Source organism: Cetorhinus maximus, chromosome 25 (assembly GCF_964194155.1).
Source record: "Cetorhinus maximus chromosome 25, sCetMax3.hap1.1, whole genome shotgun sequence".
Taxonomy (NCBI): Eukaryota; Metazoa; Chordata; class Chondrichthyes; order Lamniformes; family Cetorhinidae; genus Cetorhinus; species Cetorhinus maximus.
Genome location: NC_135903.1, coordinates 2,578,438 through 2,594,971, shown reverse-complemented (window position 1 = coordinate 2,594,971; position 16,534 = coordinate 2,578,438). Strand labels below are relative to the sequence as shown.

The window sequence follows — 16,534 nt, the reverse complement described above, 5'->3', positions numbered from 1 at the left end:
GCCTTCCGGACTGAATACTGAGTTCAACAATTTTAGATCATGAACACTCTCCTCCATCCCCACCCCCTTTCCGATCCCTTTTACCCAATAATTTATATAGATTTTTCTTTTCCCACCTATTTCCATTATTTTTAAATGTATTTCCATCCATTATTTTATCTCTACCTTTTAGCCTATTTCGATCCCTTCCCCCCACCCCACCCCCACTAGGGCTATCTGTACCTTGCTCGTCCTGCTTTCTACCCTTAATGTCACCATTAGCACATTCCTTAGGTAATATCACCACCGTCAACACCTCTTTGTCCTTTTGTCTATGACATCTTTTGGCAATCTCCACCTATCACTGGCCCTCTATCCAGCTCTACCTGTCCCACCCCCCCTTAAACCGCTTATATTTGACCTCTTTTCTATTTTTCCTTAGTTCTGATGAAGAATCATTCAGACTCGAAACGTTAACTATATTCCTCTCCGCAGATGCTGCCAGACCTGCTGAGTTTTTCCAGGTATTTTTGTTTTTGTTTTGGATTTCCAGCATCCGCAGTTTTTTGCTTTTATTCAAAGGAGGATGTAGGTTTGCATCCATAACGCACAAGTTCTTGATTTTGTGGAGTGCTATTGTGGGGATACACTAAGTGAAGGCAGAGTGTAGTTTTGTAGCAAAGTTTTACTAACCACCTACATAGCAGTACTGTTAAACATCAGAGAAGGCCAGCACTCTCGTTGGGAAGAGGACAAAGAGTGAGAAGAAAGTGCTTTCAATTATTTGACCGTTTCTTTTTAAAATCCAGAGTCGCAGCATGTTGATACAATGCAACTTTTTAAATACCAGTTTACAAAGTCACCTGGTAAAGACAGGCTATTTTAATCTTCATAAATTTCCAGATCTTCTAAATTAACTCCTTGAAAGTGAGCCAGTCGTGCTGAATACTTACATGTTGCAACATTTAAAAATAAAGATTTATATCTTTAAGCCCCACGTTGTTAAGAATTAAATTTCAATACATTTCCAACAATATACTTATGATGGTCTTATTACCTTTCTGAAATCTCCTTTGTCAAAGCCAACTTCAGTTATTCTTTCATACTCCAATACTGCTTCCGCGTTCTTCAGCTGGAGAAACGGCAGGACAATCAAATACACGATTCCAAAATAAGGTCAACTTTCTCAAATAGTGCTTAATATAGTAACTTAGGTTCTTATTCAGATAGGATCTATTGTACAGCATTAAGTAACACACAATCCTATTTGTGCCAGTGCTGATAACGCCATGTCAAAATATTTCTAATTTTGTGTAAATATAAAAAACAAAATGTGTGAATGAAGCTTGAGACAGGCAATTTACTGTGGACACTCAGCAGTCTGCATGATATAATTTGTCTATGATTAAAATATATATTTAGTATACATATTTAAACAGATTTTTCTTCCTTCATCAATCTCATCCTGTCTACAAAGCCCACAATCTGCTCCATTTAATTCCTCCCAGTTCCTGAAAACTTGAATCCAAGCAGTCCTTTGTCGACATCAATCTTTCTATACCTTCTGGTATGGCCCCTCATTCATTCAAAATAACAAATCACCACCACCATCCCCCCTTGCCATCATAAATCCCAATTTAAAACCCATTAATCTTTCTAATTTACATCTTGCTTAAATCTTTCGTCCCTCTCCAAAGCCCAGAAAAAAATGTTGGTTCTAACTGTATGCACACATCTTTTTTTAAGGCGACGCAATCTGACCTCTATCCCAGCCCCAGCACAGAGATTGTTCTTTTTAATTACTAACATCTATGCCTGCAGTTCGTTATCCTTTCAAGTCTTTTTTGACCTCTCTGCTGCCTTTTTTTGGCATGTAGCTATTTTAATGCAGATCAATAATTTATAGGAATCTTATTGCAGTATGCTAGCATCTGGAAGGAACCTAGATTGGAGCTGTTACACAGTTGATCGCTCTTTGTCCCTCCTCAGTCTCTCCTTATCACTACATAATTTCAGCATTTTCTTTTGGTTTTATGTACACATGTCCTAATAACAAATGTTTTCTCCTCCTAACCTGCACAAGCACCTGTGACTTCACCCTCAACCCACCCTCCCTGTTTTTTTCATAATCTATTTGCCACTGCTTTATAGCATTGTACGAAAGCATGAAACCAAAAAGCATTTGGTTCCCTACATTTAATGACGTTCAGCCAGGACTTTTTGCCTCTCTGATGCCAGATTGTTCCTTTGACTCTCCCACTGTCTATCCAGCATTAAAGCAATCTGTTCCAATCCCCCCCAATTCCAGTTTGACCCCAGTGTGGGCTTACGCTTTACTTCCTCACCCAAAAAAAGATGGTCAATAGACAACGGACTGTGTAGTTAAATGAAAATGTGATTCCATCAGCTGGTCACAGTTAGCTGCATAAGTATTTGTGAATTCAAACATTTTTTTAAAAATTGCAAAAACATAATGATGTTTAGATATATGGCTCTCAGGTCAACCTGCAACATTAGAATCCAGGATCACTGTTTTAAGGTAGCTTAGTAAATCAAATACTGGCAATATTTGTAACAAGCCTGCTCCATACCTCAGTAAGTGCCTGAGGATTATTGGTTTCCAGTTCCAGAACTTTTTGAAAACACCGACCAGCTGCCATGGCATTTCCCAAAGAAAGGTGGCATTTTCCCTCTCGCAGGTGACCCTAAAATTAAAAGATAATTAAACATTTTAGCAGCATTGTTACTTTTTTATCCGCAGCATAAAAGTGAACTTTGGGGCAACAGGGCAAATATTTTAAAAAAGAGGTTTTCGTCCCCCTTCAACTATTAATATAATTTTTGCTTAGAAAAGTAGCAAAATTAGTAAAGGGGCAGTGCAGACCATCAACGTCTGTATTCTGTGGTGCACCACAGAAACTCATGGGGATAAAATGATGTAAGCTGGCAATAAAAAAACAGCAGCCACTGCGACTGCAGTGTTGGCATTAGGACCTCAATAAAGTATAATGGGTATAAAACGTTCATGCCATATACGCTTTGAACTATGAAAAACACCCATCAGTACAATTAAGCGTTTTATTCTTTTAGACAACATTCCTATTAATATAAAACTAGATTGAAGTGCTGATGGCCACATATGGCGGTTATCAAAATAAAAATCATATTAGGTGATCAATTAACAGTATCACACAACATTTATACTACAGAACATTACCATTGGCATGGTTACGTACTGGGCTCGCTCCTGAATCTGTGATGTTTCCGCTATGGGGTGAATATGACAACAGACAACATGTTTATGTACATAGAAATGTTTGGGGGTTTGCAAAAGAAGCTTTAAAGCAGCTTTAGAAGTATAGTTAGTAAAATAGCACGTTTGATACTTCTTTCAGTCTGGTTAGGCCCTTGCCAAAATTTGGGGAGCTCCATTAAGGCGAAAAATACAAAAGCACACTGCCAGCTTGCACTGATGAGCTGAGGGGCCAGCTCACCTGTGGCCAGATCCAAGATGATTGATGTTACTTATGCACTGCTGGAGGCAGCTGTTTACATTTGCATCTCTGGCATACAGAAAGTGGAAGCAAATTTAGTCCCAGGGCGTCTTGGTGACTCCAGTGGCACTGTCGCTACTTTGCCTACTTTACAAAATTGGCAACAAGAAGTGCACCATTGGAGGCAACCCTGTAAAGTAAATGGGGAATTATTGTGGTTATTTTCTATGGTTTATTGGCATGACTAAGCTTAACAGGCCCAACCTTGCTAATTTTCAGTTCATCTCAGAAGACATCTTAGCTAATTCACATTTCAAGTCAAACAAATGTGCATGTTTACTAAAACCGGGTTAAACCTATATTTAAGGTCTATTTTACATGTGTTATATCAAAGATACAACTTAACGCCATGTACAATAGAGCTTTAACAGACAACACCCCTAATGTCTTGTTTTAAAGAAGTGAGTCAATACATTCCAGAAAGAAAATAAAGCAGGTCACAACAGATTGATGTGAGGCAAATGTGAGTACATTCCTCTGCCATTGATAGGAAAGGTAAAAATGAACATAATTTCAGAATTTGAGGTTACTACCCATTCTATAGAGAAGCAAATTTAAGACACTGCACTTCCTTATAAGCACACTAACCATTACAATTAATAGTGACGAGGATAATGGAGAACGCGAGGAAAAACTTGAAAGAGAATTCTGTCATGTGTTATACAATAAAAACCGAAACAGGGATTCACTACTACCCAAACTACAATTCAGTCTGATCATCCATGACATACCCTCACAAAAGTGTCATCCAGCCTCACAGCCTGCTGTGCATCTTCAAGAGCCTCCCGGAACTTACAAATCATCATAAGAGTTGCTGCTCGGTTGCCATAGTAACTGGCATTTTTAGGACAGATATCTGGGAAAACAGATGAACACTTACTAGGAGCTGTAGAACAGGTATGGGAAATGCCAAATTAAACACCTCACTTATTACTTAGCATAAAAACCAACACAAATTTGGAATTATATCTCATAAATCTTTAAAAGGAGAAAATAGCTCTACAATCAAACTCATCCACTGATGAGTAGTTACGCACAGAACTCCTCCAGGGGCTTAAACAAATCATTTATAGGGTACCATTTTTTAAATGAAGTCATCTGAATGCTCCAATGACTGGGAACTAACTTTGCACTGCTTTATTTATCCAGATCTCTTGGAAATGTTAACTTTTTTTTGGTTGTTGTTTAATAAAGCTTTTTCTCAAGCCCTGTAAAGGGAGATGGATCACTCTTCTATGGAACAAATGGTCTGAAGGTGACTCCCTTGGCTTATGTCACTCACACCAATAATATCACAGCTTTATGTTGAATAAGAAAACAGGTCAGGGTTATTATTCTCTCCAGTTGTGTCTTTTACTTCACATCCTTACCTCTCGCTCTGGGCTTCTCAAATTCTGGGGGCGAGTGGGGTTGGGGGGGCGGTGGGGTTGTGTCAGTAGGAGAGGTTAGGAAGAGGGTGTGTTCAGGCGCAAGAAAGTTTGATTCTGAACACCGTTGTGATGCACAGCTCTAGGGAACAACATATAAACCAGCCTTTTCATAGAACCATAAAAAGTTACAGCTCAGCCCATTGTGTCTGCGCCGGCCAATAAAGAAAAATTTTTTTTAAAAACGAACTGCCCATTTTAATCCCATCTTCTAGCCCCTGGTCCATAGCCTTGCACTTTAGGTGCCGATCCAGGTGCCTTTTAAATGAGTTCAGGCTTTCTGCCTCCACCACCAAACCAGGCAATGAATCCCAAACACCCACCACCCTCTGGGTGAAGAAGTTTTTCCTCATGTTCCCTCTAATCCTTCTACCAATTACCTTAAATCTGTGCCCCCTGCCAGTAAAATACTGCTTTTATGTAAGGAAAATGGCAGGGAACCAACAGACCAATCATTTACCATGAAATCCTATTCCGCTCATTCTCCCATGGGCTGTGATAATGAAAAAAATGGATTTAAAAATTCTTTAAAGTTAAAAAGACTTTGGTTCTAAAAGGAGCCACTGATCAAAATCAACTGTTAATAGCTTGTTAGGTTTAATAATAATAACTTTTAAAGATACTTGTATTTTCCCCCACCCTCCAATTTGCTCCTCTCCCTTGAAAGGTTGGAACTGAATCTTTAGATATCAGCAACTCTCTGGTACCTCACATCCATCGCCATTCTTCATGTGTGAGCCCCTTGACAGTGACCATAGAAGGCTATTAAAGCAGGAAAGGCATCACAGCCAAGTTTGTTCCTATCTCCCTCTAGCTTCCCTGAATTTGGTGATAAAATCTGTAGCCCAGGGGAGCTGAAGCCAATTCTACCATCTCAATTGTTAAAGCCAACTTGTAATATTAAGATTGGAGTTCAGCACTAGCAAGAGATCATCATTTTCGATTTGCGTGGGCTGAACAAACATCAGTGACATATTCAGAATTACCTGGAAAAACTCAGCAGGTCTGGCAGCATCGGTGGAGAAGAAAACAGTTGACGTTTCGAGTCCTCATGACCCTTCGGCAGAACTGAAGTATAGTTAGGAGAGAGGTGAAATATAAGCTGGTCTAAGGTGGGGGGCGGGGGGAGAGAGAAGTTGAGGGTGGGGTGGTTGTAGGGATAAGCAAGCAGTGATAGGAGCAGATAATCAAAAGATGTCACAGACAAAAGGATCAAAGAGGTGTTGAAGGTGGTGATATTATCTAACTAGAGCTGTACCTTGAGTATCCTGCCATCCATTCTTAATTAGCACTTTTCTTAGATAATATCACCACCTTCAACACCTCTTTGATCCTTTTGTCTGTGACATCTTTTGATTATCTGCTCCTATCACTGCTTGCTTATCCCTATAACCACACCACCCTCAACTTCTCTCTCCCCCCACCCCCCACCTTAGACCAGCTTATATTTCACCTCTCTCCTAACTATACTTCAGTTCTGCCGAAGGGTCATGAGGACTTGAAACGTCAACTGTTTTCTTCTCCACCGATGCTGCCAGACCTGCTGAGTTTTTCCAGGTAACTCTGTTTTTGTTTTGGATTTCTAGCATCTGCAGTAGCTTTTAGCTTTTTGTTTTTATATCAGTGACATATTTCTGTTCAATTGCTGTGTGACACTGTTTCCCTGTCAGTTAACAGGCCATCTTTGCAAGACTCACCACATTCATCTTTTGTCCACTCAGAATCAATGGGATGAATAAACATAACTGCTGTTTTTAAAAACAAAATCCAAAAAGCTAACTTTATATGATCGAGGGCTCAACACTTGTATCAGGTACACCTGATGTCCAGTAACCTCCGACCTGTTATGACAGTGATCAGAGGCAGAGCAAACTCCTTGTTTCTTCGCCCAACGACCTCAGCAGTGTGAAATTTGCCACTTCCCATACTAGCCACTTTTTGAAGTCAAATTAGAATTCATTACAATTTGGGGGCAGTTTTACACGGTGGTCTGCAGACACCAAAACCAGGTTAAAACGGTCAAACTTTATGTACAGCATTAACAGAAACAAAGAGATGACACTAATTGCGTCAGTGAGTTTTGCCCAGAATTGTCCAGCTTGCCACACTCGTTTTATAAATCAGTTTGGGAAAAAGACTCTGGAAAGGGATGACAGTAAATCATTTTAATTAAACTCAAGCATTTAAAATGACAGAACAGAACTGCTACATCATTTTCAAAGAATCAATTTAAACTTAATAGTTCATAATCTCTTCCATCGCAATGGTGTCAGATGCTGGCTTAAACCAAATTCTTACCTATTGCTTTTGTGTAATAATTAAATGCTTCGTTGTAGTCCTTCTTTGCGTAAAATACATTGCCTTGCTCTTTAAATATTTCAGCCTCTCTGTAGAATTAAAAAACAGCTTTAATTTTAGGTATTAAATAGAGGATCTTAACTCTTTTCCCCAGATGTAATCTAACTTCATTGTTCCCTCAACTGTCACAAATTTTAACAATTTCCAGGTTTGAATCATTTAACAAAAATAGCACAGTATTGCAATACTGATGTTTTTATAAATTTGTATCCTTGTAAATTTAGATTGTGCAAATAACCTTTATCATCCTTACATATTGCATAAGAAAAACAGGTACAGTGGTAGGCTGATGGTACTGGACTCACAATGCGGGGAGTTAAACTTGAGCACTAGCATCAGAAAGATGACCAGGTATTACTAGATTGTTGTAAAACTCCAAATTAGTTCATGAATGCCCTTTAGTGAAAAGAACCTGCCATTCCCACATGACTCCAGTGTATACAATATGGTTGACTGCTAATCTCCTCTGAAGTTGTCGTGAAGCATAAGATACATCACCATCTTCTCAGTGTATGTTCTTATCAGGGCAACCAGAGCTCAACAATAAACGCCTTGCCAGTGTTGCCCACATCCCAGAACAAATTTTAAGAAACCATATCTTGAAGAGTTGGCAGCCGATTTACCACCATTAAAATTTAGGCAGAATTTCAAGCCTAGCTGCCAGGAATCACAGAGTAGCCTGTCAACTTCCTGAATTCGGGGTGAGGAACAGTCTCAAAAACCTCTGCCACCTCCTGATGCAACTCTATGCAAGACTGAATATGTGGTCCGGGGAGAGTCCCATTCAAATATCCAATATATTCATGGCGCAATAATACATAAGAGCAATAGGCCATTTGGCCCAATCAGGTCTGCTCTGCCATTCAGTAAGATCACGGCTAATGTGATTGTGTCCTTAACTCCATTTTCCTGCCTATCCCCCCATAACCCTTGACCCTTGTCAATCAAAAATCTGTTTAACTCAGTCTTGAATATATTCAATGGTCCAGCCTCCACTGCTCACTGGGGAAGAGAATTCCAGATACTTAACAACCCTCAGAGAAGAAATTCCTCCTCAACTCTACTTTAAATGCAGAGACTGCTTATTTTGAAACTGTACCCCCAGTTCTAGATTTTCCCACGAAGGGGAAACCATCTTTTCAGCATCTACCCTTTCAAGACCCCTCAGAAGATTATGCTGCAATTAGATCACCTCTCATTCTTCTAAACTCCAATGAGTATCGGCCCAATTTGCTCAAACTTCCATCATAAGTCAAACCCCTCATCTCAGGAATCAGCCTAGTGAACCTTCTCTGATCTGCTTCCAATGCAAGTATATCCCTCAGAAATTATGTAATGAAATGATTCAGCAAAACACAATGATCACAAATAATACCAGAATGGAAACTACACAGCCTTAATCTTTAATCTGTTTGAGACCTGAAATATTATTACAGTGACTCAACACTATCAGCAGAAACAGGCCCTACACCAATGTGCATTGCTTAAAAATAAGGCAAATTTTCCAGGCTGACATTACACTAGCAGACATGGACTAGGGTGCTCTAGTTAAAAGAATGTCTCCTGTGAAAACCATATGGCACCTTAAGTGATGTCTTAAATCTAATGTCAATGAAAATGAGAAATTTTAATTCAATAGGCGTTCTTGGTACAGATGCAAAAACTTGGCATTGAATAACCAATTGCATATCAAGAGGAGGCTGATTTTTGGCAGGAAAAAATAGAAAATGCTGAAAATACACAGCCAGGAGAGAAAAGACAGATTATGACATTTCAGGGATGAACCTTTTTAGCAAAATGGTGTTCCAAAAAAAGAGTATACAAGCAAAATACCATAACCTCTGCCCTTTCTCTTTATCAAGAACTGATCAACTATGAATTTCCAGCATTTTCTGTCTTTATTTCGGATTTACAGCATTTGTTTTTTATTTTATTAGCTGATTTTTAGTAAGGTGCCTTGTAACATTTTATAAGGAATGAAATATTATCTACAGGAGAAAAATTCTATTTCACACTTTGAATGCAATTAGAGAGGGTAACTAGTTGGTGAAAATAAGGCTTATAATGGAGTGATCTGACCCGAGCTATTGCCTTCTAATCCTTGTTTGGTGATCTTAGTTGGAATTGGCCAAACAAATAGTTATAAAGGGCCACAATCAAGATCACCTATCAACTAGGGGATGCAGAATGCCTTGTGTAGAATTAAGGGAGAGGTAAATTAAGTGAAGAAATGAATGCGCTTTGATGGTATAGGTAGGCTAAGGATGCACAAAACATGGAGATTCTGATTAATCATGATTCTGCTCCTTCGTCATTACTGCTCCTATTTGTCTTTTGACCTTCCTGGGGATGTACATTAAACTCTTTGCCTCCAGTGCCTATATGCAAATTGCTAGTTTAATAAAAAGTACAATAGTTCAAACAGGTAATCAAGGTGCAGACAATACATACCAGGAGAAATTCCAAAGGAATAATATTCTACCTGACTTCCATCACTTACAAGGACAAGGTGCATGGGACACCATCGCCTCTGAGTCAAACACCATCTCAAACTGGACATAAATCACGGTTCCTTCATAGTGGCTTGGTCAAAATCTGAGAAGTCCCTACTAAGCAGCACCCTGGGAGCTCTTTTATCACATGGACTGGAAAGGATTCAATGTCAGCTCACCACTGCCTTCTCAAGGCATCTTTGGATGAGCAATAAATGCTGCTATTGCCAATGGTCCTCACTTCCCGAGAATGAATAATAAAAAATAAGATCACTGCGCAAATTGTAAGGTTGAAACAACATTCAAAATTTGAACAACTTAACAGTAAATATTTTAACAATAAAAAGTTTTTGGCTATTGAAATTTCTCGCTGAGACTAAGGTCGTGGAAGCATGCTAATCATTTCTTAGGTTACTGCACAGCTTGGGAGAGTGTACTGTTTTGTGCTATATCCAGATGCATGATGGCACCTAAGCAGAAGAATCAATGACTATGACATAATTACGCCCACAGCCAATTATTATACACCAACCCATTTAACATATCACATTCTACTTCAATTTGGAACACAGAAGCAGTATAACCCCAAGGAGCTTGGGACAATCAGAGCACTTCACTTATTCTAATAAACCTCACAGTGCCCTGGCCAAGTTTACTCAACCAGTATCTGAGGATGAGGTCAACAATAAGCATATCCATTTGATAAAATAATTTTCGATGACTTTATGGGCATTATCAATGAAAGGCCATAGCTTTTAGGTTTTTGCCACCGACAAAATGGATAACGGGAGCCACGAGAAGGAAGAATGAAAGTCGGTAAAAGGATTAAGTCAGTTTTATGAGAGTATTTTAGATTGTAACAGACAGGGAAAGACAGCACTTAAAAAAGTAAAGGACAAAAGAATTGCAGGGAACGGGGATCATGGGAGGTACAGAAACAAGAGGCACTAAACTTTGTATTATTTAAGATGGCGTGGTTTAAAATGTATTGGTTTACTGTTACAATAATAAAGCAACTCCTAACATTGGAGTAGCATATTAATGTGCTAATTTAACCTTAATTTGGAGTTGCTAAATTCAAAATATCTGTTGATTTGAAATCAAGCAAATTGCCTCCTTTGCTGTTTTATTAAACTTGCTTAATTTGAATTACGGGATAATTTGATTTCTTAAGGAAAGGTGACTTTGAATTAGCACTAGTCAGCAAGAGCAGGGGTGTAGTGCCAAATTTTGAGGTGCCGGAGCTCTAAGAAAATGTGTTGGCCAAATTATTTCTAAATCTATTATTATGTTGTTTTCCTATGTATTAATCATTTGAGTCCCCAAACATCAGCAAAACTATGCTTTTTGAGTGAAAAATATTAGTGCTGGTAGGCATTTTATTTCGAACAATGTGGTGTTTTGAATATTAGTCTTTAGAATAACTAGCATTTCATCATGCAACAGTTTATTTAATTCAAGCCTAATAAAAACATGAAAACTTTACTTACTTCTGACTGGGGGTGGGTATATAGAGGGGCCACTGCTTTTCTTGTTTTATACTATAGACCTGGGTGTACAGGGCATAATTTCAAAATTTGAATATAATGCGATACTCGGAAGCATTGTGAACTGTGAGGAGGATAGTCACAGACTTCAAGAGGATATAGACAAGTTGGTGGAATGGGCAGACAATGGCAGATGAAATTTAATATAGAGAAGTGGGAAGTGATACATTTTCGTCAGAAGAACGAGGAAAGGTGAAATAAAATAAAGGGTGCAATTCTAAAGTAAATGCAGTAGCAGATGGACCTGGTGTATATGTGTATAAATCATTGAAGCTGGCAGGATAGGTTGAGAAAGCAGTTAATAAATTATACTGAATCCTGGGTTTTATGAATAGGGGAACGCAGTACAAAAGCAAGTAAGTTATGAACCTACATAAAACACTGGTTGAGCCTCAACGGGAAGGATGTGAAAGTTTTAGAAAGGATGCAAAGAAGATTTATGAGAATGGTTCCGAGGATAAGAGACTTCAGTTCTGTGGATAGATTGGAGGAGCTGGGGCTGTTCTCCTTGGAGGCAGAAGGTTGAGGACCCTAAGGTGATTAACAAAAGAACCAGAGGCAACACGAGGAAAAACGTCTTTAGGCAACAAGTGGTTTGGATCTGGAATGCACTCCCTGAGCATGCAGTGGAGACAGATTCAACTGCAGTTTACAAAGTGGAACTGGATAATTATCTGAAGAGAGAAGATTTTAAAGGGCTACTGGGAAAAGGTGGAGGAGTGGGACTAGCTGAGTTGCTGTTGCAGAGAACTGATACAGAGACAACGCACTGAATGGCCTCCTTCAGTACTGTAACCATTATATGATTCTAGTACAGATACATTCAATGAACTTGATAAATGCATGAGGAAGAAAGCTGAAGGTTACCCTAATAGTGTGATCAAGAAGGGTGGGAGGAGGCTTCTGTGGAACATAAATGTCAATATAGATGAGGTGGGCTAAATGGTTTGATTCTGTGCTGTAAATTCCATGTAAAGCTGTCAGCAGGGAATACAAATTCTATAAAGTGTTTCACATCTTCAGACCATCACAGCCAAGGAATTAATGTTCAGTAGGCAAATGCAGCAGGGTGTTTAGGGATATTGATGCTGCGTTAGATCCTGGGAACCCTGAGCTTCAAAGGCCCTGAAATGTCTGTTTATGAGAAAGCTGTGTCAGGGAGCTGTACAGGAAGGTTACTCCTGTTGCACATTGACTCAGAGACATTCAGCAGCAGCAGCGTGAGGCCTGGGACCCTGGGTCAGCCTTCTCTCCGCCACTTCTTAACCTCCCAGGGTCTGGATTCACGGCTACACCACAAGTTCCGGACATTCTGGTCAACTCTTACTTTCCGGCCTGAACTGAAAACTCCAGGAACTCATGGCCAAACTTGCCCCACATAATAACGCGGGTAGAATTGACTCGACATGGTCCCTGCGCCGGCCGGCCATGTCACAAGTCGTGCAGCCCCATGTGGTTGTGTGAAGATTTCCCTCCAGTTCTGATTGTTGCCATTAACCAGCCAAATCCCCCTGCGTGCTAGCCCTGGAAACAAATAGCTTCAATATCGTAGGCAGTGAGGATTAAAATCAACACCAATCTTTCAGATTGAAAATCCAATCAGACAATTAATGAGAATGAGTTCCACTGAGATCAGTGGAAAGAAAAATCAAGTGGGGCATATAGCGGATGGGCAATCAGCAAAGGAGAGTTTACCATCCAGTGGTGAATATTAAAGCCTTTAAAGAGGAGGTGCCGGAGTGGTGCTCCGGAGGGCTCTGGCAGCACTACACCCCTGCCCTCCCTCTTCAACGCAACCCCCCTAACCTCCTCCCCACCCCTGCCCCACAACCTCCCTAACACTCCCACTCAATTTCCCCCAACCATCCCTCCCCAACAGCAACACAGCAATGAGTGAAACTCACCTGACAGACCAGCTTAAAAAAATCAGAACACTCAGCCTGAAAGTTCCAATATTTTTTTTCAGCCAGTCTGTCAGGTCCTAAGCTCTGGCTGCTCAGTGTGGATGACGAGAACTCTGTTTAAATCAGAGCCTGCACCGCCCCCACCCCCCACGGGCCCTGGTTGGAGGTGCCAGAGCGGCGCTCTGTTACGCTCCAGCAGCACTACACCCTGAGTAAGAATATTCTAATAGCAGCACCACATTCCAATGTAAGCAGGAATTTCCTGAAGATGCCAGGAAGTAAGCAAGCACTGCCCAACATTACTAAATTTTATTAGTCTGCAATTAATTCCTAAGGGCAGGCACAGGGGCATACTTTGGCAAACATTTCCCGTATGAAATAGAAAACAATTGGTGGATATGATCAACATTCACAGTATTGTTCCAATGAACAGCTCGTTTATACCAAATTTCAAAACATTAAAAGCTTCCTCTTCACATGTATGACAGTAACTTATAAATGGGTTACGACTTTTCAGATATTTCAGCACAGTTCTGTAAACCCGCTTGAAATATGCCAAAATACAAACATGAATCTGTAGCAATTGCTCCAAGTCCACACACCAAGTATTACTTTCTGAACAATTTAGTTTTCAATTAAAATTTCCATTGAATGTGGTTCCAAAATCTACTACTTATAAAGCGTGGAGGTTAAATACAATATTAGACTGATGCTCAAAATTCAGTACTTGTGTCCTGTTAAGCAGAGTGGGACACCACATTTGAAGCTTGCAGATATTTACAATTTACAGAAGCTATGATTGAAGACTGATCCTTTTTCATTCAAATTATGTAATAGGCAGTTTATTTCTGAAGGAGACCCACTTGACTATCTTCTGTCATCCGTTTTCGATCACTTTTACACCGGTAAACCATTAGCCAAAACAAGGTGAGAGAGAAAGAAAAATGAAGGCTGGAATATCTGGAAACAAAATAGAAACTGCTGGAAATGTGTAGCAATACGTCAGGAATGGAAAGCGAAAGTTAGGCTTATGTTTCAAGAGATGCAGCATCAGCAATGCCTGGGAAACATTAACATACCTTTGTTTTAGATGTTGACTCATATTTCCAGAAGATTCTCGATCAAGAGGAAAGTACTGGAAAGGATTTGAATCGAATGCAAATTATGTAGGGCATTTTCCTTGGGCTATATTAATGAAATACTTCTGAAAATTAGTGGGAGATGCAAATAAAAATGTCCCTGAAAATGTTTTTGAAAGTAAGCCTTGGTTACCAGTTTGCAAGGAATGCAGTGTATTCTGAGGACTATTTTAAACAAATATCACGGTACATGAATGTCCTTGACGAGTGGATGAAGTATTAATGTGTCCCATCTAAACATAGAAACAGTAATATTAGAGCACAGCACTCCTGAAGCCACCACTGAAAGTTCCAGGCTCCCAAAAGGATTGGTAGCTGTTAAAACTGTAAACCAGGTAAACTGCTCCTGACAAAAATTACTCTTTTTGTAGTCCCAATATTCGTTCTTGTAACAGCATTGATCCCGAGTCCAAAATCACAATTGATCCACAATTTCAGTAAGTTATTAAAGAGAGTAAACCTGACAAAAAACTGATTTTAAGCCTATTTGTTTTCCAATGCTGCAGGCTGTTATGGCTGGAAAATAAGGGATGGAGGACATTCAAAGAAATAACAATTATTGGTACATGGCTTAGCTGTTAAAATCCAGAGGCAAGGCGCCAGGCAAGGTTAGCGTTGATCAGCAAAGGTAGCTTTTAGTGTCAAGCTTGAGTACACCTCTGTGGCAATAAAAAGTTGTGGTCTTCTGTAGAATTCATCAGCAGCTACATCATATTGTTTTACAAATTTAAAAGATATATCTTACTTCATGGGTGACTTTTGCACTCATTAAAAAGGGGAACAAATTGTTTCTTTTATATGTCAACACCAAGGTCCAGAACAGATTAAGCTTTGGCTCGATGCAGATCAAAGGTATTTTTACTTTCTGAGCATGCCATCAACTATTGACACATGGGTCTCCTGCAGAAGGTAGCACAAAGGTAATGACTGCAAGTTAACCAACAGTAAAGGTCTGAATTTGAACAAAAGCTTGGCAGTTAACTGTTCCTGGCTGCATTCTCCATTGCAGTGCCTCCACTTGCCAACCCAGCAGCACTCTCTTCTCATGCAGTAGAAATTGTTGTTCCCTTTACTGTTGGTAATCTTGCAATCTGTCCTGACGAGTGCAAGATGCAGCATGTCCCTTTTTTTCAGCAATACTCAAGTTCTGTACTACTAAACAACTATTAAAAGATAAAGATACTAATCTCCCAAGATTTAGCAACAGCCGTTGCTTTTCATGAGTTTTACCTACTGCCATTAATGCAGATGACACCCCATCCAATCCCCACGACCTCAAATTGTGTTGTTACCATGCTCTAAGCCATTCAGTGGATTGGTGCTTGAATCATGAGACAACACTGAATTATGATTGAGTGACTGGGCATGCTTGAAGAATTGGGGTTGTCCCCAGCCCCAGGATTTGGAATCTCAAAGAATTATTCCCTTTACCTGCTGGAGATGAAATTGAAAAGTGACAATGTGGACCACTATGAATAGAGGCTATTTTAGCATTGTTTTCCCACAGTCACCTTAAGCTTTCCATAATGTCTCCCATAAATGCATGTTGTTGTTAATCAGTAGTTTTGCATCTCAGCTTCCATTTCTCAACATGTGAAGTGCTGTGGGAGGTTTATTTATGTTAAAGGCCTCAAATAATTTAGATGACTGTGGTTAAATCTCCCATTACACAATGTTTCAATCCTACCTCCAGAGAGCAACTCACTGAAACTGCCAATTTAGTATTAACTACAGCTGAATTTTCAGGCTGTGCCGCGGACTTTTATACACCACAGGATGAGAACGACTAGGGTGTCAGCTTGGCGCAGTGGTCAGAAAGAAGGTACTCAAGGACTTGAACATGTAACCTACACTGACAGTTCAGTGCAGTACTGAGAAAGTGGCTAAATTATCTCCTGGCACTTTTCGAAGAAGAGCAAGGGAGCTTCTCGGATTCATCCCTCAATCAACACCCAATAAATCAGGTTATCTTGTCACTTAACTCATTGCTGCTAGTGGGACCTTGCTGTGGGCAAATGGGCTGCTGTACATCCCTACATTACAATTGTGATGGGACTTCAAAATTACTTTTTTTGCTTTGGAAAGTCCTGAGGTCGTGAAAGATGCTGTATTTTGCAAGTTCATTCTTTCCATC

The 16,534-nt window shown here is 39.7% G+C and overlaps 1 protein-coding gene across 3 annotated transcripts in view; it reads right to left on the bottom strand.

The window, feature by feature from the left end:
* The window catches only part of dnajc7 (DnaJ (Hsp40) homolog, subfamily C, member 7), a 44,860-nt gene that overhangs the window by 21,001 nt on the left and 7,325 nt on the right, over nucleotides 1–16,534 (bottom strand). The window contains exons 2-6 of one of the 3 annotated variants that reach the window (XM_078529265.1): nucleotides 7,259–7,347; nucleotides 4,330–4,389; nucleotides 3,197–3,246; nucleotides 2,571–2,684; nucleotides 1,037–1,111 (exon numbers count right to left, since the gene is read on the bottom strand). In XM_078529265.1, the coding sequence (XP_078385391.1) occupies nucleotides 1,037–1,111; nucleotides 2,571–2,684; nucleotides 3,197–3,246; nucleotides 4,330–4,389; nucleotides 7,259–7,347 (388 nt within the window). Of the gene's footprint in view, nucleotides 1–1,036; nucleotides 1,112–2,570; nucleotides 2,685–3,196; nucleotides 3,247–4,264; nucleotides 4,390–7,258; nucleotides 7,348–16,534 lie in introns of all 3 variants that reach the window. The other 2 variants (XM_078529264.1, XM_078529266.1) reach the window with 2 other exon arrangements.